Raw genomic sequence first — 20,319 nt, forward strand, 5'->3', positions numbered from 1 at the left:
GCGAATTCTTTTTCTTTCCATAAGAATATGTCAATAAAGGACATATTAGCTGTCACATACGGGAGATGCAACTCTGTGTTGACTTCCCATTACCCGAAGGATGTCAAGATAACCTATGAGAGACCCTTCTCTCTTGGTTTATACGTGTCTGCGGATATGTTGCTGGGATAGGGAGCCGATACTGATCCTTAACTAGGGAGTTAAATTTTATTTAGCGTCGAGTTTTTAGGGTTGTTTGAAAGGAGTTTGGGGATAACCATTTTCAATATCGGTACTAACCCTCGTGTTAGGATCAGGTGATCGGGATTGGTGTTGTGCTCCTTAATTATGCCATAAGGCAAGGTGTGTTGTCATGTAAGTGGATAAGACCCCATTGACAAATGCCATCAGGTTCTGTCGAGTAAGTGGATAAGACCCTATCGACAGACCCACAAGAACTCTTAGCCATAGGTCACATCCTCGCTGAGGCTCTTGAGGCAAAGCAGACTCCTAAGCAGTAGCTATGAAGTCTTCCGCCTAAACAAGTAGGAAACAAGGTTTTTATTTATTACCTACAACATTTGTTGTTTACCTGTCTATTCAGTAAATGGCTCTTACCCACCACCAAGGGTGACAATCAGCTAAGTATATATCTGACAGGGAAGTTGAATGTACAAAAATGATATTGTTATTGTACAATAAAGTTTTGTACATACTTACCTGGCAGATATATAAGATTAAATGGCCCACCCAGCCTCCCCTCAGGAGACAAGTGGAAGAGAAAATCTTATTAGAAAACGGGAATGGTTCTTATTCCTGCCACCCAGCGGCAGGGCAGTAGATCACCTGACCTACCTGTAGCGTGTGCCGCGAAATTCGAATTTCTGTCGGAGACGACGGAGTCTATAGCTTAGTATATATATCTGCCAGGTAAGTATGTACAAAACTTTATTGTACAATAACAATATCATAATTCTCTCTCTCTCTCTCTCTCTCTCGCCATGCTGGAAGTGTTAAAAGTATTTTCTGAGAGAACAGAGAGATAAGCTCTCTCTCTCTCTCTCTCTCTCTCTCTCTCTCTCTCTCTCTCTCTCTCTCTCTCTCTCTCTCTATTTTACCAAGATGAAAGCATTTTCATGGTACTAGTATGTGATGTGTTTACTGATATTTTCAGTTGTTAATAATAATAATAATAATAATAATAATAATAAAGTAATATAATATTAATTACAAAATTCATGTTTGGTTGTATTTTAAAGAGATAAAAATTAACCTTTCCATTTCATTTATATAAGGATAACCCTCTCTCTCTCTCTCTCCTCTCTCTCTCTCTCTCTCTCTCTCTAAAAACTCTCTCTCTCTCTCTCTCTCTCTCTCTCTATCTCTATATATCATATATATATATACTATATATACTATATATATATATATATATATATATATATATATATATATACTATATATATATATATATATATATATATATATATATATATATATATATATATATATATATTTCTCCGCGATGAAAGAATTTTTATGGTACTAGTATGTAATGTGTTTATTGATATTTTCAGTTGTTAATAATAATAATAATGATAATTAGAAAATTTGTGTTTGGTTGTATTTTAAAGAGATAAAATTAACCTTTCCATTTCACTTACGTAAGGATAAACTCCTCTCTCTTACTGAGATGAGAGAATTTTTACGGCAGATCTATGTGTTTATTAATATTTTAAAATGATAGTAATAAAACTCTAATTTCAAATGAAAATTCTTTCCTTCGTCTTTCTCTGTGAAGCTCGAGCTCGGGAAGCTGTCAAATATGACAAGTAATATGACAGAGGGGAACATTGCCATATAATGGTCAACAAATTTAATGGTTTTTATGCAATCTCTCTCTCTCTCTCTCTCTCTCTCTCTCACTGAGATGAGATCAATTTTATGGTACATGTGTATTTTAAGTTTATTATTAATATGTTCCAATAATCAATTGCACGTAATATTGATGCTCACCATGAGTAAACCTGTCCACCACCCAAAATTTGTAATTGCTACTCATATGAGGGTATCCATCCATTTAGGGCTAAAAGTAGAATACTTGGTCTCTTTGATATGGCCTAATACAGTTTATTTTTAATTGCAAATCTCTCATTGTATTTTATTTTTACATTTTTTGACTTTTTCAGTTTCCGGATCACTCCTTGAACAAATTAAATGAAAGGTTGATACTTTTTCGCCACGATTACGATTCGCCAAACATTCTCCAGATAATCAACGCTGCTTCCGAAGTTACTCAGGACACCTTAGTGGAGATCGTCATGTCGGGTGGGTACATTAAATCCTATTAGTGTTCATTAGTAGTCAGTCAGCTTTTGTAGGTGTACTTTTCAAGTTGTTCATTGTTGCTTAAGTGAACATCATAAAAAATGGTACAGTATTTCATGAATAGGTTTTGTATTTGTATCTGATAAGCATATGTAGTATCTAGTACGTATTCAGTTATAATTATATGATTTAAAAGGTAAATCTCAACAAACTGTCGATCTTAAAAAGGAATCTTTTATCAGTTGGGTTACTAGCTCACAAGTCAAACACTGGTTTGATGTGTTGCATGAGCCTGATTTATTGCTGGTCAACTGCTGTGACTAGGCTTATAACTTATGTTCTGCACCTTGTTCATCTTTGTAACTCCCTTGCTCCTTTAGTTGTGTTCATGGTCATCATAAATCAGTAATAACATAAATTTTACCATCCTTAAAATGTTCTAGAGTAATTTAGTTCAGTTACTTTGTTAGTAATGCACATGATCTAACTCTACTTAGCGTTGGGGTTTACCATATTCTTGATGCTTTATTTATACCAATTACAGTGAACCATACATGCTCATTTTGTTAGCTTGCTCAGATGGTTTGTATCTCATCTGTACCTATTGAAGGTTAGGGTTGTTTTTCTTGTCTCCCTGCAAGTTCAGGTTATTTTTCTTGTCTCCCCTTTATGATTATGGCGAATAGAAATTATAGCTAACATTTTCAATTTCTTTTTACTCTTACTTAATTGTGATAAGTAGAAGTTAAGGATATTGTTTTTCCTAAGTTTTACTCTTATTTGTGTCGAGTAGAACATGTTACAACAGTCACCAGTCTCCTTTTATGATAGACCCGTGTACACCTTCCTTTCATCTGTGCTAATGTTCATTTGCTCTTTGAGCTTAACATTCACTGGGGATACAGCCAGCTTGAGTCGTCCATTCATTCTTTTAGTCAGTACTGTTAATGGAGTTGTTGGACCTTGTGTTATGATCAAGTTGTGACTATTTGTACCCTCTCCAGTTTGCTATCCTCTTCTGCCTCAGATTATCTGTTTTGTGTTTTGGAGTGCTTCGCTTCCTAATCAGTGTCTTTCTCGAGCCCTCTCACAGCCCTGGTCATCCTCTCATTGGTGCCTTCTCAGATCAGAGTCAAGTGCCCTGGTACTGTTGTAGAAGCAGCCCTCATTGGTTCTATGGAAGTTCCATACTTTCTCATTGTGTCAGTGGCATTGTACTGTGCTGCCTTGTATTTCTTGACTTTCATTTGCACCCTGGTAATTGTCTGCAGAAGAGTCACTGATAAGACCTGCCATCCATTCTGCCCTCTCCAGGTAGCTGTCTGTCTTCCAGGATTTTGGAGAAAAGAGCTTTATTGGCTCTGAGGGTCTTGTGTTTGGACATCCATAATTCTTGATGAATGTTCACGTACATAATCTTACTTGTTATCCCTATTTGACCATCCCTTGCACCCTTGCTTTAAGGGTGTCATTTAGGTTTTGTCAGTCATGGAGTTCTATTGGCGCTTCAGCCAACAGAACTTTAGCTTTAGTCAACTCAGTGTGCCTTCATCTGTAATTTCTCTGTTTGGGAACCATGGACATTGGTCCAGTAGGGGTTCTGTTCTTTGTTTCTGTCAGTCTGATGGACGTAATCTTACTTGTCCCCATTCATCAGCTTTCCAGGAAACTCCTTTGTAGTCTTGCTGGGTCCATTTCACCTGCTTGACCCTGGCTTTGGTTTGTATAATAATAATTAATAATTAATAATTAATAATACAGTCCAACCTCTTAAATTCAGAAACCTTGGGATCAGTCCACTGTTGGACCACAGAAAATCCCAGAATATAGAATACATCTTTAAAAAATTAATCCTCTAAGTAAACATAGTCTTGCAAGGTAATTCCACTTACAAATAGCCTAGTTTCCAAATTAGCTTAGTGCTTGGCCACGTTCTGAGACTGCTTTTTATAATTTTGTTACTCATATATTTTAACTTCATAATTTCTAATGTTATACTGTATAATATTCTTTAAAATATTGTACTTTGACACATTTAGCTTACAATCGCCACTTAGCCTAATCGTAAGTCAACTACAATACTAAACTTCTCAGAATCTGATCATTATTATCAGTGACTTTCATATCCTAAATTTCATATCTTCATAATTATTGCTATTAGTTTCTTAGTCATTTATTTTGATCGCAGAGGATAGTGAGATGATAAAAATGAATGAATTTCAGCGATCAAGGTGCATTTAAAGTTGCCATCACGACGTAAACATAAACACACCGCCATTTATTGAGGAAAATGAACACTAAACTATTCGCTAATGAAATAAACATTTTCTAGCATAGATAAAGATTCATGCTAATGCTTCTTACCTTTAGCATCATATGATCTCATGGGTGGCATATCAAATAGGTAAATACAGTGACAAAAGAAATGATCAAAACTATCGCCTATGTCTCTCAAGCACACACATAGTAAGGAATTTGTGCATTGCCAAAGTATTTTGATTAAAATTTTGATTTGGTAGAGCTTCTTGAGTGGATATAAAAAATATATTTATTTCTTTAAGGTTAATATCAAAAACATATTTCCCTTCACATATTTTCATTTCCAACAACTATTTTCATAAAAACAAAGAATATATGGCATAATTTTTGCTGTCTTGAAGTTGTAAACAATACATGGCACCAACCTGGTGACAGCGCAACGAACTAATGGTGGCTGATTTAAAATCAAGCCAAACCACGGAAGTTCCTGGACCATAGAATGCCAATTTTAAGAGATTCAACTTTAGTAATAATAATAATAAATTTTATTTTCAGCTCAAGGCCATATACGCACGTGGATTACACAAAGTATAGATACATAAGATAAAATTATGAAAAAATTATTAATTGGCAAAATCCACAGAGTTGCTGAAGTAGTATAAAAGATGGTAATCATAATATGTAATGATAATAACACTAATAATATTGAAAATAGCTGAAAAAAAACATTGAAAATTATAACAATTATTGAATAGATTGATATAATTAGATTCCAGCTAGGGATCTTAGGTGGTTGCAATACTAGTCAGGTCCAGAAGGGTAAATACAAAAATTGAATGTAGCAAACTTATACAGGCAGTCCCCGGGTTACGAAGGGGGTTCCATTCTTGAGACGTGTCGTAAGCCGGAACATCATCAAAATCCTAAGAAAACTTTACTTTTAATGCTTTGGGTGCATTAAAAACTATGTAAACTGCATTCTTATTGCATTTTTTATAAAAAAACTTTAAATATTGATTATTTTGCATTTTTGGTGGCATATTTCTTCTGCCAGGTGAGCGTTGTAGGCGCTGTAACCCTGGAACATGTGTCGTAACCCTGGAAATAATTTTTGATGAATATAATTGAAAAGCGCCTTAACCTTGGAACGTGGTAAACCGAACCCATCGTAACCTGGGGACTGCCTGTACTGATAATAATCAAAGTAATAATGAAACTAGGAAAATACCAGTAATGACAATAATCGTAGCAATAAAGTAATAATGACAGATTCTGCAGATGACTGCAAAAACAGTGGTTAACACATTTAGGGAATAAATGCCTTACTCTCCCATCTTCCCCACTAGGAGTATGCATTTATTAGTATTTTTAGAGACCATGACAAACTTATGCGAAAAGTCCCCGTGCCCTGGGCTGGAACCTAACCTCGCATAAGTTCGGGGTATTACTGTACAACTACCCATTCAGGTCATCCTTATGAGAGTTAATGATAAAATCAGAATCGTATAGGAGGACAATTTGTGTTACTGAATGTTATAGATAAGGCTTACAAGTTATATCTTTATTTTTAGTGTTGAATCTTAATATACAGTGTAACTTACAAAGTGACATCATTCTGTGACGATACTACATCGTTCTGCGTACTGATTTACCTTTGAGGGTTCTGATGAATTTGGGCAACAAGGATTACATTGTAATTACAGTACTATACCATTTTTAAAATTTTAAACTTGAAGCAAATGAATTTTTGTCTGATTTTTTGTTATTTATAAAAACCTGTGCTATATTTGCTCTTAATAAAATAACCTTTTCTTAATATTTTTCAGCTCACAATCCAGTTGATGAGGTGCAGATCCGACCTCATATGCTGTATGTTCACTCATATAAGACACCAACGTTTTGTGACTTTTGTGGGGAGATGCTTTGGGGTTTGGTCAGACAAGGACTTAAGTGTGAAGGTAGGACTCCTTAAATGATTAAAGAACAAAGAATAGTTTCAGTAATACAATTGGAATACTTATATGCACTAAATTAAGCATTTTAATTGTGCAAGTGTTTGTGTATCAAAAAGAGAAGAACTTGGAGCACGAATTGGAAATATTCATTGGGTGTTTTCTCATTGCAAGATCTTTCAAGTTGTAGTAACTGAAGCTTTAACTCACTGATGCCAATTTACAATTAATAGCTTTGTATGAAAATGTGTTTCAGTTGTAAAAATGCATTGATTATTTATCCTGACATTTTTTTATGATTTTCCTTTTTAATTCTGCTGTTATGACACATTTTTTTTATTTCGGTCAAATACTATATGTCATTTTGCTAATTATGAAGTGTGGTTAAACTATTGGATATTAGAAAACGTATAATTTTATAACATGTTGCTTTCTGTTTTAACACCTGACGCGTCCAATTTTCTGTGGATGTACGTATTAAACATTAATATGTAAAAAAATGTTGGTGGGACATTCTGTCCTATTGCCAATTTCAGCAGCTATAAACTGCCTTATGCCAGGTTGTTAGTGTTTATGACAAGAAGCTTAATAGCTTGAAGAGCTTTTAGTTTTCAGTCAATGTAGGCTTTTACCCCTTTAGTAGTAAGATCAAATATGAAATTGCATTGATAATTTTTGTATCCAGTTTGTAATGTCATTCAGTCAGAATGTGTTAACTGTTTTTCTTAGACATGTTTTACACTACAAGTAGTTTTCTTTATGTAAATGATAATTTGTTACAGGTTGTGGTCTAAATTTTCATAAACGCTGTGCCTATAAGATACCGAACAACTGTAGCTATGCCAGACGTCGGCGCACTTCCATACAGGCCATGCCTCGTTCCCCCTCTGACTCCCTCAACTCACTCATTAACCAGTCTTCTCTTGAGGGGGATGGTCCGGTGGTAAGGGACATGGCATCTCTTGCTGTCGTACGTATCTGTCTCCGTTTGTTGTTGCTGTAACTAATATTAGGTGCATGTGGGAGGTGCAGGTAGAAGACGGCTAACTTTGAATTGCAAGGAGGTGGGTAAGGTATTAGATTTGAATTTACAGTATATGTATGTATATACATTAGTATGTATAGATCTTGGTCTTCAGTCTCTTAGCAGATATTAGTCTGACTAGACACTCATTTCCTTAGTAGCAATTTTTTGTAGGGATGGCTCAATGCTTTGATATGGAATGTTTTTTGTAATACATTTCTGCCAACTTACAATTTATTGGGAAATATTTTTGGATGCGATATAAGTAGTAACAAATGCTATAAAAATATCTGGAGGACTCTTGATTTAAAACTGAGCAGTGTATTGCCTGAAACAGAACAAGAAATAAAAAAATGTGTAATATTTTAACTCAAGCACCGGTAAATGTTTTTGAAATTAAACTATACGTAGCCTATGTTAATAAAATATTCATGAATTTGGCAAGTACTACTGAGGGGAATATGCCCAAAAATATTTTTATGTAGGAGGATGATAAGCAAAGGCAATATGCCAGGATTTGGGATGGTTTATCAGATATTTCCATATTTCATTCTGTTGTGGGATAAAGCCAGTCTGTTGTAAGTCTGATTTTTTTAGCCTTTACCATACAGGACATCTCAATGCCAATTTTCCCATTTATTTAGGGGAAATTCTTTAACATCTTAGAACGTTTCATGCTTAGTGGCTCTGTTTTTCCTATCGTTTTCTCCAGAGCTGTTAAGAGCGTTTGTTCAACATAAAATGCTAATTTTAAACTCGGAACCAAACAGTTGATATACAGATGTGCCCTTGAAGTGTGTAACAATGTGGTGGGTAGTGTATAAGGAGCAAAAACTTTTCATATGGGCTTAAAGCCTGTGCAGTTCACTGTGGCAGGATCATGGGTATCGACAAGATAAGTAGGAACTACAGTACGTATTAGGAATTTGGGGTTAGATTATGGTTGGAAGTTTATATTACTAATGAGGGAATGACTGAGAACTCTGGTGTCCAGTGGCTGGAAAACACATGGATCTCAAAGGTTGAGATATTTTGAACTTGTGATGAGAAGGGATCAAGAATAGTTAGTCAGGCAAGCAATAGACATGGAGGTAGCAGTGTGAATGTATGTAGAAAACCCCAGGAAATGATAGAAAAAGCAGATAGATGAAGATGTAGATGTGATTGAAGTTCTGAGAGAAAGAGTCTAGGAGAGTGCAAGGTAGAGAAAACTCGCTTCATCGATGACCTGATAAAGAAGGAACTTTATATAAAATTGTTTATGATAATGATGATGATGAGGCTTTAGGAAATATTTGCAGTGTGATGCTAGTTGAAAAGATTATACACCATTTTATAGCCTTTAGCCAAGTTGTGTCCTGAACTGCTTCAAGTTTAATTATTTATTTTGTAATTTGATAGTTGATGATATTATTAGAAGCCCTACAGTGATTTCAGTATTTATATTATTTTTGTCATTATAGGCAAAGTACCTGGTATGTTATCATTATTAATGTTTACTTTGTGAAGAAATATTGTAGGTGCTAATTAAACATTGTATTGGGTAGTTAGTTTTATGTATGCAACTAAGTAATTACATAGCTTTAGTTTCACTATCCGTTGGCAGCTAGAATTTTGGAAATTCACAGAAGCGCTATTTTGTTTTGGCTAGGCAACTGACCCTGCCCACTTTTGGGGTAGAGAGGAACCCATTTACCATGGAGTTCAGTTGTTTCTGCCGACTGATGACTAACAGTGATTGTTGGCAGTGAAAATTTTGGATTTGTAGAACTCCGTTTATTATCTGACAATTTGGTGAAGTACATTTGCTTAGTGATTTGTGGCAGTGAAAATTTTGGATTGGTAGAACTTCTCAGTTTTTATCCTGACAATTTGGTGAAGTACTTTTGCTTTTTGTATCAATAAATTAGAGAGAGACAAGAAGACGAAAGCGGCCTCTAGGGACAGCAGTAAAAAGACTTGAGCTAGTCAGAAAGAAGTTGATGTCTCTGTTTCTGATTCTCCTTCTGTTCCACCTATTGCCATATCTCAATTTGTGGAACACAATCCTCTCCCTGGCTCCCTTGCACCCGAACCCGACTCTGTTGCTGGCCTAGAATTGCAGGTAGATAAACAAAATTTTCTTTGATGTTGCAGGGCATGGAAAAATTGGGAGTGTGTGTAAAAGTCCTAATGGATAAGGTAGGTGACTGTAAGTGCAATTGCAAGTGCAGTGAAGGAGGTGGCTGCTCATCCCATTGATATGTTCCTCGTTGGACGAGTACTTTTAGCACTTACCTACCAATCCGGTGGTCTGAAGTTTGATTTTTGGCTCAGCCAATGCGGAATCAGAGGAATTTATTACTGATGATAGAAATTCATTTCTCATTATAATGTGGTTCGGATCCCACAATAAACTACTGTAGGGCCCGTTACTAGGTAATCAATTGATTCCTAGCCACATATAAATATCTAATCCTTTGGGCCAGCCCTAGGAGAGCAGTTAATCAGTTCAGTGGTCTGGTAAAACTAAGATATACTCAACTTTTTTTGTCATCCCACTGATTCTCCTAGATAAAGGTCTTTGGCATACTCCCATAAACCTGAGAGGAGTCATACTGGTAGCCCACAGGAGGTCAGTGGGGTCTGCCCATGGGTAGTCCCCCCCCCCCACACCCTCAGTCAGTCCTGTTGAAGTTCTTTAAAGAAGTGTCTCATTTCTTCTCTAGTGTATCGAGTTCTGGGTAGTCATCCCTTAAGTGCCGCCAATGGCGCTTTGTGGACAAGTCTCATCCTTTGAAAAGACGAGCTCGTAGTGATTCACACACACCTGTGCCTTCCAAGAAGACTAGTGTTAGTCCTGAGTGGTTTGCCTAGGACAACCATGTAATAGCGGGGTAGCTTGTATCAGGCAAGGATTCTTCCTCGAGGAGTCGTTCTTCCTCTTCTAGGAAATCGTCTTCAGAGTGTTATGATGCTGCTTCAGTTGGTGATCCTGCACTAAGGAAAGTTGCTGAGTGTCTGTTGGTGCCGGATCATTCTCCCACTGTGCCTCATTCGCCAGCTGTCCACCCAGCACCCAAGTCGTTTTCAGTTCATAGTGGTGCTTTTGTATCTGTTCCTGGAGTGCTTCCTTCAGTATCATTTTCAACAGTGCCTTCCGTTTATGCTTCAAGACCCAGGAAATATCCTGCACCTGAGCGTCTGTCAATGCCTGCGCCTCTGTGTAGTGGCACAGAATCTGCAAGGCAACCAGTGGCACCAGAACTTCCTTTGTTTCATGAGCTGAGCTCCCGTTGTTATATGAGCTTCCTTCAGCGCAGGAGCATCCATTAGCGCCTTCATCTCTTGAGCACCCATTGACGCCACAGCGCTCATCAATGCCAGATCTTCCTAGTGTTGTTTATCAACAGTTTGATCCTGCTTTTTCTCAGTTGCCAGTGTTTGCAACTACTGCAGCACCTCTTCAGTTTACAGGGCTACATGTTTCGGCTGATTTTGACCACTCTTTAGCTGCAATTCAGCGTAAGCTTGACAATATTTTGAGTTTATTTCAGAAAACCCCATCGACTTCTCAACTCCAGGCCAACTTGTCACCTGTTCTTTTGGAAGGAGAAGAAGATGGATTAGAAAATGAAACTGCTCCTACTGCCTATGCTTCTTTACTTAGCTACTTTTTTGCGAATTTTCTGGACTTGTTTACTTCAGCGGATCCAGCCTCTCCAACTTCGAGCTCCATCATTTTTGATGGAACTGGGAACCAAAGAGACAGAACAATGGATAGTAAAGGTTCTAAAAGAGCATTACTCTATTCCATTTGATCGCAACCCTCCTCTGACCAACTCACCAATAGCTTTAATAGCCTACTCTGCAAACTCAGAGAAATTCATTGCCCTTGCTCAAGAAGTGTCATTCTTTTTTGACAAGATCAATAGAAGTGGTAGAGGACCCTCACACTGGTTTTTTACAACTGACTATTTGTGGTTCCCAGGGCCTTGGGGGCTTAAAAACAAAGTTCAAAATGGAGATGAACCAGGCCGTCTTATCATCCATTCGTTAAAGAGACTGGATGATCTCGATCAATATGGAAAACGTGTAGTACTTCCATGTCTAGGTTAGTCTTCCAGAACAAGATTTATCAGTTCAGAGCACTGTGTTTCCGCCTGTCCGCAGCACCCCAGTTGTTTACTCATGTTTTACCCCCATTGCAAAGTGGCTACATCTAGTCGGTATAAAGATCTATCTCTACCTGGATGACTGGCTTATTTGCTCCTGGACAAAAAAGAAATGTACTGAGGACCTACAAAAAACCCATCTTTTAACCCAAGACCCTGGCCTGCTTATAAATCCGCAGAAGTCTCAATTAGTCCCTTGTCAAGAGATAGTGTATTTGGGGATAAGGGTCAACTTTAGTTTTTCAAGTTTTTCCCTTCAGTCTTGCTCAGCTAAAGATTGGATGTCGTATTGGGACCCTCTCATCCATAGGGCAGTTTGTGTTGCTACGAAGATACACATGAGGAACCTTCAGTTTTTCCTCAGGATCAACTGGAACAGGAAGAAACATCAAGACTCGTTCGTGTTGCCAGTGACATTTGAAATAAAGGAAGACCTTACTTCGTGGAAGTCAAGAGAAAGCTTGTTGGAAGGGAAATCCCTCTTTCCTCTAAACCCTGACCCAGTGTTTTATTCAGACACCTCTGACCTAGGTTGGAGTGCTTTCCTGGGAGATAGGAAAGTCTCGGGAGGTTGGACTGCAGAACGGAGGAAATGGCATATAAACCTAAAGGAATTGATAGCAATCTACTAGGAGTTAAAGTCCTTTGCAGTGGAAACTCACAACAAAGTAATCACAGTTCATTTGGACAATACCACAGCACTGTCCTACATAAGAAAAGAAATGGGGGGGACATTCATTTTCTCTGTGTGAGGTAGCAAAAGCCCTTTTATGGGCAAATAAAAATCAGACAAAAGATCCTAACAAGAAGCATTCAAGGAAAATTCAACATATTGGCAGACAAGCTGAGCTGCAGGAAACAAGTTCTCCCAACAAAGTAGACATTAGATCCATTAGTATGCCTTGATTTATGGAAACTGTGATGCAGACCGGTTCTGGACCTCTCTGCAACAGCCAAGAACCACTGCCTTCTTCTTTACTGCTCACCTGCCCCAGACCCTCCTGCATGGGCAACAGATGCGATGCTAGTAGATTGGTCGGACAATGACTTTTACGCCTTTTCACCATTCAAGATGGTGAGAGTCCTTAAACAAGTTCAAGTTACATCGGAACCTTACAATGACTAATTACACCATTCTGGCCTGCACAGGAAAAGTCTTCCAAGACTTCTATAGCAGAAATTGCCAATTTGTTGCTATACTTGAGATCTTCGAGGGGATTGTCTACTTACAATCAAAGGTGTGGATTTTTTTTCTAACACAGACTTATCTGATCTCATCAGATCATTTGACATGTATAAACAGAAAGAGAATGAAATCCCTGTCTTGGAACTTGGACATGGTGCTTAAATGGCTTTGAGAGCCACATTTCAAGCCTTTTCATTCAGCCTTTTTAAGATGTCTCACAAGGAAAACCTTGTTTCTAGTGGCCTTATCTACTGCAAAGAGGGTAAGTGAAATTTACGCAGTGGATAAGAAGACAGGCTTATTTCACAGGGTAATGCTGTGTCCTCATTTACCCTATGATTTATAGTGAAAAACGAGACACCCTCAAACCCTTGGCCTCGTTCTTTCATGATCAGAAGTCTTACAGATAGGACCAGAAGAGGAAGAGAGAATTTTGTCCAGTCAAGCTCTCAAGTATTATCTTCAATGCACAGAGGGGATTCATGGCCCGTCCGATTACCTTTGGCGTTAGGTTGAAAACCCTTCACATCTTCAATACAAAATTGCCATGGCATTTTTTCTGAGGAATCTTATAGTAGAGGGCCATTCACAGATTAATGGGGCCGACTTTAATATAGTGAGTGTTAAAATACATGAGGGGAGAGCTGTTGCAACGTCAACCTCTCTTAAGCATAACCTCTCTCTGGACTGAATGGTGAAAGCTACCTACTTGCAGTGTAATTCTGTATTTGCTTCTCATTACTTGCACAATATGGAAACCGTTTTTGATAATTGCAGTACCTTAGGTCCGTATTTAGTTGCTGGCATGGGGTTGGGTGAGGTTGTATAGGAAGTCATTTCTTCCTAATCTTTGTTCTCTCGTCTTGATTAAGGTTGTTGAGTCACAAGGAAAGCCCGAAGGTACTAGGTACTTGGAGTACCCTCCAGTCCTTTTTAATGTTTAGGTATTGGTTTTTAATATGGTTTTGGTGGCAATTTCATTACTCTTTTTTTCTCGTTGTGTTTTGGTACTGCACCCTGGGCAGGGGCACAGACTTTTCCTTAGCGGCAATGGATCTCACTATAGTAGAAGATGATACCTGACTGGCTGCGTCTCTACACAAGTTAAGATGAGCGTCATCCAGAGACAGTAATTATCTGTAGCAGCTCTCTTAACAGGAAGGAACCAACAAGCATTTTACTAAATGCTAGCACTTTCTCTGTTTTTCTTTTCATTCTATAATATGAATTGGAATCTAGTATATCTATGTATCCCACCTCCTACAATGTGGGATTCAGCTATGTACTTACTTGGTAGGTTGGAAACATAAAAAATTCATTTTTATAATAAAATAAGATTTTATGTATACTTACCAAGTGATTACACAATGAAAGCCTCCTTCTTCCCCTCTAATAGATGTAAAGGGCACAAACAACTGAACTCTATGCTATAGAGTTGGTTCCTCTCTATCATGAAAATGGCCGGGGTCAGTCACCTAACCAAAACAAAATGGCTCTACCGCAAGTTTCCAAAATTCTAGCTGCTGATAGATAGTGAAGCTATAGTGATGTTGTTACTTGGTAAGTATACATAAAATCTCATTTTATCATAAAGATTTATTTATTAAACCAGCAAATGAAGTTAAGAATATGTATATGTACTGTTTTTATTAAAGGAAAATGTTCTTGCCATGTGTGGAGGTTTGTCTTTGGTGTCTGATAAGACCAGGAAATGCAAATTTTGACAGTTGTTTCACCTGTCAGTAAAGAAATAGGAACTATCATAAAGGCAATACGTAATGACACTGATAGTACTAAGGGATTCAGAGCTGATGAAACACGACTTTTCAGCAACACCTGTTAACTTTAACTGAATTTTTGGCGTTGATATGCACTGATCCCCACTTATCAGTGCTGATCCGAGAATTGCAATCGATAATCAAGGATCGGCAATATTATCACAGATTTTCAATCGGCAATTTTCCGTTGTCGCCTTGTTGTCGGGGAACAGAATCCCCACCAATGACCGGGAACTGCTTGTATCACGTAGTACCTAAGTTCGATAATTTTGATATTTATAGAGTAAAATGAAGTCCCAATGCCACAACTGCGAAAATTAGAAAAGGATCCAAAAACCTTCCATGACATAAACATAATATACTACTAACAATGTGAGGCTCTGCCCATCCACCAGGTAGTTAGTAAGTCATTAACCCTTAAACGCCTACTGGATGTATTATACGTTGACTAAAATTGTCTGTCGGGTGCTTAATTGATGTACGATACGTCGACTACAAAAAGTTTTTTTAAATATTTTTGGAAAAATAGTTATAGGCTTAGTTTGCGAAAAAATTTTAAATCACGCGCCTTAAGGGATGCTGGGAGTTCACGGATCAAGCTGTTGTTTTGTTGAGAAGCGTTACCCAGGCGCGCATGCGTGAATTTCTTTCTTCCCGCACTAAAAAGCATCAGTGACACATCTCAGAAATTCTTTCGTCACTTTGTCGTAATTTTTGCACCGTTTCATATTAGCCATTACATAGAGTTTTATATATGAAAATGTGCGCAATTTCATGTAGAATACAACAAAAAATAACTCATGGTTGTAACTTGTTATCAGTTTTGAAATATTTTCATGTAAATCACGATAAATAGAAAAAATTCAACCTTCGGTCAACTTTAACTCGACCGAAATGGTAGAAAAATGCAATTGTAAGCTAAAAATCTTATGTTATAGTAATATTCAATCATTTACCTTCATTTTGCAACAAATTGGAAGTCTCTAGCACAATATTTTGATTTATGGTGAATTTTTGAAAAAAACTTTTTCCGTACGTTCGCGCGGTATCTGCCGAAAAAATCTGAAATTCTTTCATCAGTTTGTCGTAATGTTTCCACTGTCTTATATTAGCTGTTACATAGATTTTTATATATGAAAATATGTGCAATTTCATGTAGAATACAACGAAAAACAACCCATGGTTGTAGCTTATATCAGTTTCTAAATATTTTCATCTAAATAACGATAAGTGCCAAAATTTCAACCTTCGGTCAAGTTTGACTCAGACTGAAATGGTAGAAAAACGCAATTGTAAGCTAAAACTGTTACATTCTAGTAATATTCAATCATTTACCTTCCTTTTGCAACAAATTGGAAAACTCTAGCATAATATTTCGATTTATGGTGAATTTTTGAAAAACACTTTTTTTTTTTTCCTTACGTCCACGCGCGGTAACTGCCGAAAATCTCACAAATTTTTTCGTCCGATTGTCGTAATGTTTGCACTGTTTTATATTAGCCATTACATAAAGTTTTATATATAAAAATGTGTGCATTTCATGTAGAATACAACAAAAAATAACTCATGGTTGTAACTTGTTATCAGTTTTGAAATATTTTTATGTAAATCACGATAAATAGAAAAAATTCGACCTTCGGTCAACTTTAACTCGACCGAAATGGTCGAAAACTGCAATTGTAAGCTAAAACACTTACAGTCTTGTAATATTCAATCAATTACCTTCATTTTGCAACAAAGAGGAAGTCTCTAGCACAGTATTTCGATTTATGGTGAATTTTTTAAAACTTTTTACGTCCGCGCGTTACGAATTCATGTATCATTTTGTGATAATATTTTCTCTTGTGTTGCTTTGATCATTTTACAATTTGTTAAATACCAAAATCATCGCAATTTAGTGTACAATACAACAACAAAAAATGAACTCATTAGCTTTAACCGTTTTGCTCCCAGCACGATTTGTATACAATTATATATAAAAAAAAATTTTTGCATTGTGAGCACACTCAGAGAAAGAGAATTAACAAGAAAATGAAAGTGAAATGGGTAAAAACGGGCAAACTAAAACCGGCTTTAAAACAGATAGACAGTAAACACGTCCTATCTTGAAGGCGGTAGAAAGATAACTGGTGGGTCACAGGACGCCGAGGGCATTCTGGGTAATACATGCCCTGTGACCTGGTATAGATGCCAATAGTCCCTGGATCGCACAAGTTTAATTTTAATTCTACCAGTTTCCAGTTTGGTGCTAGTAAATCCTAATGGTAAGACCGAAGGTTTGTTAGTTATGAAAAATACAAATTAGTTACAAATTTGTCATTTTTTGAAAAAAAGATTTTTTCCGCTTTGGCACTAACTCCCGAATGCCGCTGGCATATGGGAGACACTTTGGTAAATAGTGGCTCGGCGTTTAAGGGTTAACATAGTTTAGGTTTCAACATATTTGATAATGGGCAGCAGGATATGGAATTCTTCCCATGGTTGCAAGACTGCATTTGTTACTAAGGTTTACCACAAGCAAGAAGACCCATGTCAAGATTTACTATAGCATGAATAGGTAATTATTTCTATAATGGGTAATAGTTACTTGGCAACATTCATCTCTTGCTGTAGCAAATAGATGCCTATAGTAGTGTCGAAACCTGAGGTAAAATAAAATAGATTGTGTTTTTGTATTCCTGCCCTGAGTAGATGTAAATCTAAAAAATGAGCTTCAGACTGGTTCATTATGTGGATAAATTAGATAGTACATTGAATTATTTATAAAGCATAAACAATACATTTATCAAGAAAATGGAAGAATTCCTAGCAAACAACTTAGTCCCAACAAGGTATGCTCACTTCACCCCCAAATCTCCCATGTAGACAGAGCTTTGTGTACGTCCTTGTTGCGTAAGCAGCTGAATTGCCGTGGTGAGCAGGTACCTCTCAGATATGTCATCGCCTATGTAGTTAACCCAGGTGGGAGGTGACACCACCCAAATTGGGTAGACCATGTCTTTCTTGGTCTTTCTTGCCCTTGGTCCAACAACTGCTGTGGAAGTTCCGATGAAACCTTGACAAAATAATAACAAGTTCCGATGAAACCTTGACAAAATAATAACAATAATAATAATAATAAAATTGAGAATGGTAATGCAATGAAGGGGATGAAGACTAATCCTGCTCACCATCTTTTATATTGCTGAAGCCTATGTTGGGTACTAATATTAGATAGTGAGTATGTTCTCAGCAAGTGGCCAGAACCACAGTGTTTCATCAGCTCTGAGTCCCTTAGCATTAGTGTCATTACGTATTGCCTTTATGATAGATCCTATTTCTTTACTGACTGGTGAAACAACTGTCAAAATTTGCATACAAAAACTGAACAGTAAAGCGTGCATGATATTTAGGTTTGGTCATGTATAATCTCAGTCTTGGATGGTATTAGATGGTGTGACTGTATTCCCATGTCCATGGTTAATAAGGGATTATAATAAGGGATGTGTTTTGTTTCTCAGCACAACTTATACCAAAATGATCTCTCTTCATAGCTTTAATGTTTGCAAAGAGAGTGATAAGTGTTTAATAAAAACTATCAAGAAATTTTTTATTCTGACTTGGCTAACCTAAAATTCCTGGAAACAATTGTGTTGTGGTGTCAAGCTGTAAATGTACTGGTTTAGTTACTGACAGCTTATTTTTCCTTTCTTTCATTGATAATGCATGACTTTAGATCTCTTGGGGCATGGGTAAAAAAACGTTTCATCTTTAAAAGGTCTGCATAATGTTGAGAAAGGTAGATTTTTATTAAAACATCCAGTGGAATTAATATGAGGTAGGTTTTTTATCTTTATTTAAATTGTTTTTATTATGAAGATTTTAGCAATCTGGATCCTGTTTGTATCATTTTGTTGCGTGTTATTTGTTTTTATGTGTGATTTCTCGTGTTATATAGTAATAAAAGGTATTATGAGTAATGTATTCTTGTGTTTTAAATTACAGATGAAAACTTGTGTCTGTTTGGTGTCATATTCAGTGTAGGTTTTATCGAAATCAAGTTTCTTATAAACGATTGTTTTACAAGTGGGTTTTTATCATCAATGTTTGTTGCTAACCTTCTATAACTTCAGAATCAAGTGACAGGCTATCACTGCTGTGTGTGACATTTTGCACTGTTTTACTTATTGTTTTCAAAATTTTAAAGAGGTAAACTACATTATTGATGTTATATATATGTAAGGGCACATTGCTGTTGTCCTACTTCAATTGCTTCATTATTTATGTACACTCAGTTTGTTCCCCTCTTACAATGATACCTGGGCAAGTTACCAGGATACTTGTTAACTCTTAAAATGAGCAGTATATTCTAAGGTGCTTGACAATGTTTTTGTAATGTTGATATAATATATGTATGTATATTCTTCAGTGACCTTTTACAATCTTCTTGTGAAGTATTGCATTTGAAAAATCAACAGACTCAAATGTAATTCTTAAAAAGGTAATAATTTGAAGCATCCCTGAAGAAATTCAGTAGTAGTTTTATTAGACTAGACAACGATTTCGTTCATTCATTAGTGTTTTATTTAAATATTAGAATCTACATTAGGTGTCTTTGTTGTATGTTGAAACATTATTGGTAGTTGTGATTTAGAAAATCTTAATAACGGTTTTCTCATCTACATAGGCCTTGATTTTTGGAATAGTACTGTGAGTTATAATTATTTGGTTACTGTGTAGCCATTGTATTTGCTCTAAATTTTTCTTTGCACATATGCAGCATATAGTGGTACTTTGTACTTAATATTGTAGTTTTTTTTGAGTAAATAGCAGATTGCTGAAAGCAGTGGCACATTACTGCATTTGATACTGTTGTAGTGAGGCAGCTAGTCATAATTTTTATTTTTTATACACTAAATATATATATTTGTTTCTTACCATTGTTTATATATTAGACAATAACTGTTATTGCCATACCACCCAAAAGTCACAGGTAATGGTATAAATGAAAGTACTTTTCTTACACTCCAAAGATAAGAAAAATTACTTGTATCCAAAGAAACTGTAAGGAGTTAATAGTTGTTTATAATATGAACATAAGGATTTTTCCCTCAAGTTTCAAAATAAATTGATGGGTTGTTTTCTCTGAATTGAAAAGTAGTTTACAGCTGGTCACAAAGCATCTTGTAGTAGGTGTTTTGCTATAGTATCCACCATTTGCACAACTTCTACTCCGTACCTTGAAGACCCTTTAACTTGACCCTTTCTCCTTGTTTTTACTTTTCACTGTGGAGCATTCAAATGGTTTGGCTTACTAGCTCTTCCAGAGCTCACAAAAAGGTGTGAAAAATGCAAGTTGTCAGGCTCGATGTGAAGTAGGGTTGAGGTGTCTTTTACATGAATAAAAAAAAATGTTAGTTTACAAATAAGGGAAATAGTTATATTTTGTTTCCTGACACATCCATCTCTCATATATAGCCCATGTTCATGGTCCTCAAATGCCTCAAAACATTTCAATCTTCTAATTAACAAACAGAAGAGTGGTAGTAACCCTGTGCATGTTCCTTATTGATCTGCAGGTCCTCAGTAGTTAATTGCCTGACTTTGTCTTCTTTGTCGTATGTTCATCTCTTACTTATCAGTACTAATAGATCCAGAGGGTTGGCTGAAAGAGGTGAAA

The 20,319-nt window shown here is 36.5% G+C and overlaps 1 protein-coding gene across 8 annotated transcripts in view; it reads left to right on the forward strand.

Annotated features, from left to right (window-relative positions):
• The window catches only part of LOC135224616 (serine/threonine-protein kinase D3-like), a 459,833-nt gene that overhangs the window by 251,037 nt on the left and 188,477 nt on the right, over positions 1–20,319 (forward strand). For 6 of the 8 annotated variants that reach the window (XM_064263796.1, XM_064263793.1, XM_064263797.1 and 3 more), the window contains exons 3-5: positions 2,169–2,307; positions 6,393–6,524; positions 7,301–7,488. In XM_064263796.1, the coding sequence (XP_064119866.1) occupies positions 2,169–2,307; positions 6,393–6,524; positions 7,301–7,488 (459 nt within the window). The remainder of the gene's footprint in view (positions 1–2,168; positions 2,308–6,392; positions 6,525–7,300; positions 7,489–20,319) is intronic. The other 2 variants (XM_064263798.1, XM_064263800.1) reach the window with 1 other exon arrangement.

This window comes from Macrobrachium nipponense, chromosome 12 (genome assembly GCF_015104395.2).
Source record: "Macrobrachium nipponense isolate FS-2020 chromosome 12, ASM1510439v2, whole genome shotgun sequence".
Lineage (NCBI taxonomy): Eukaryota > Metazoa > Arthropoda > Malacostraca > Decapoda > Palaemonidae > Macrobrachium > Macrobrachium nipponense.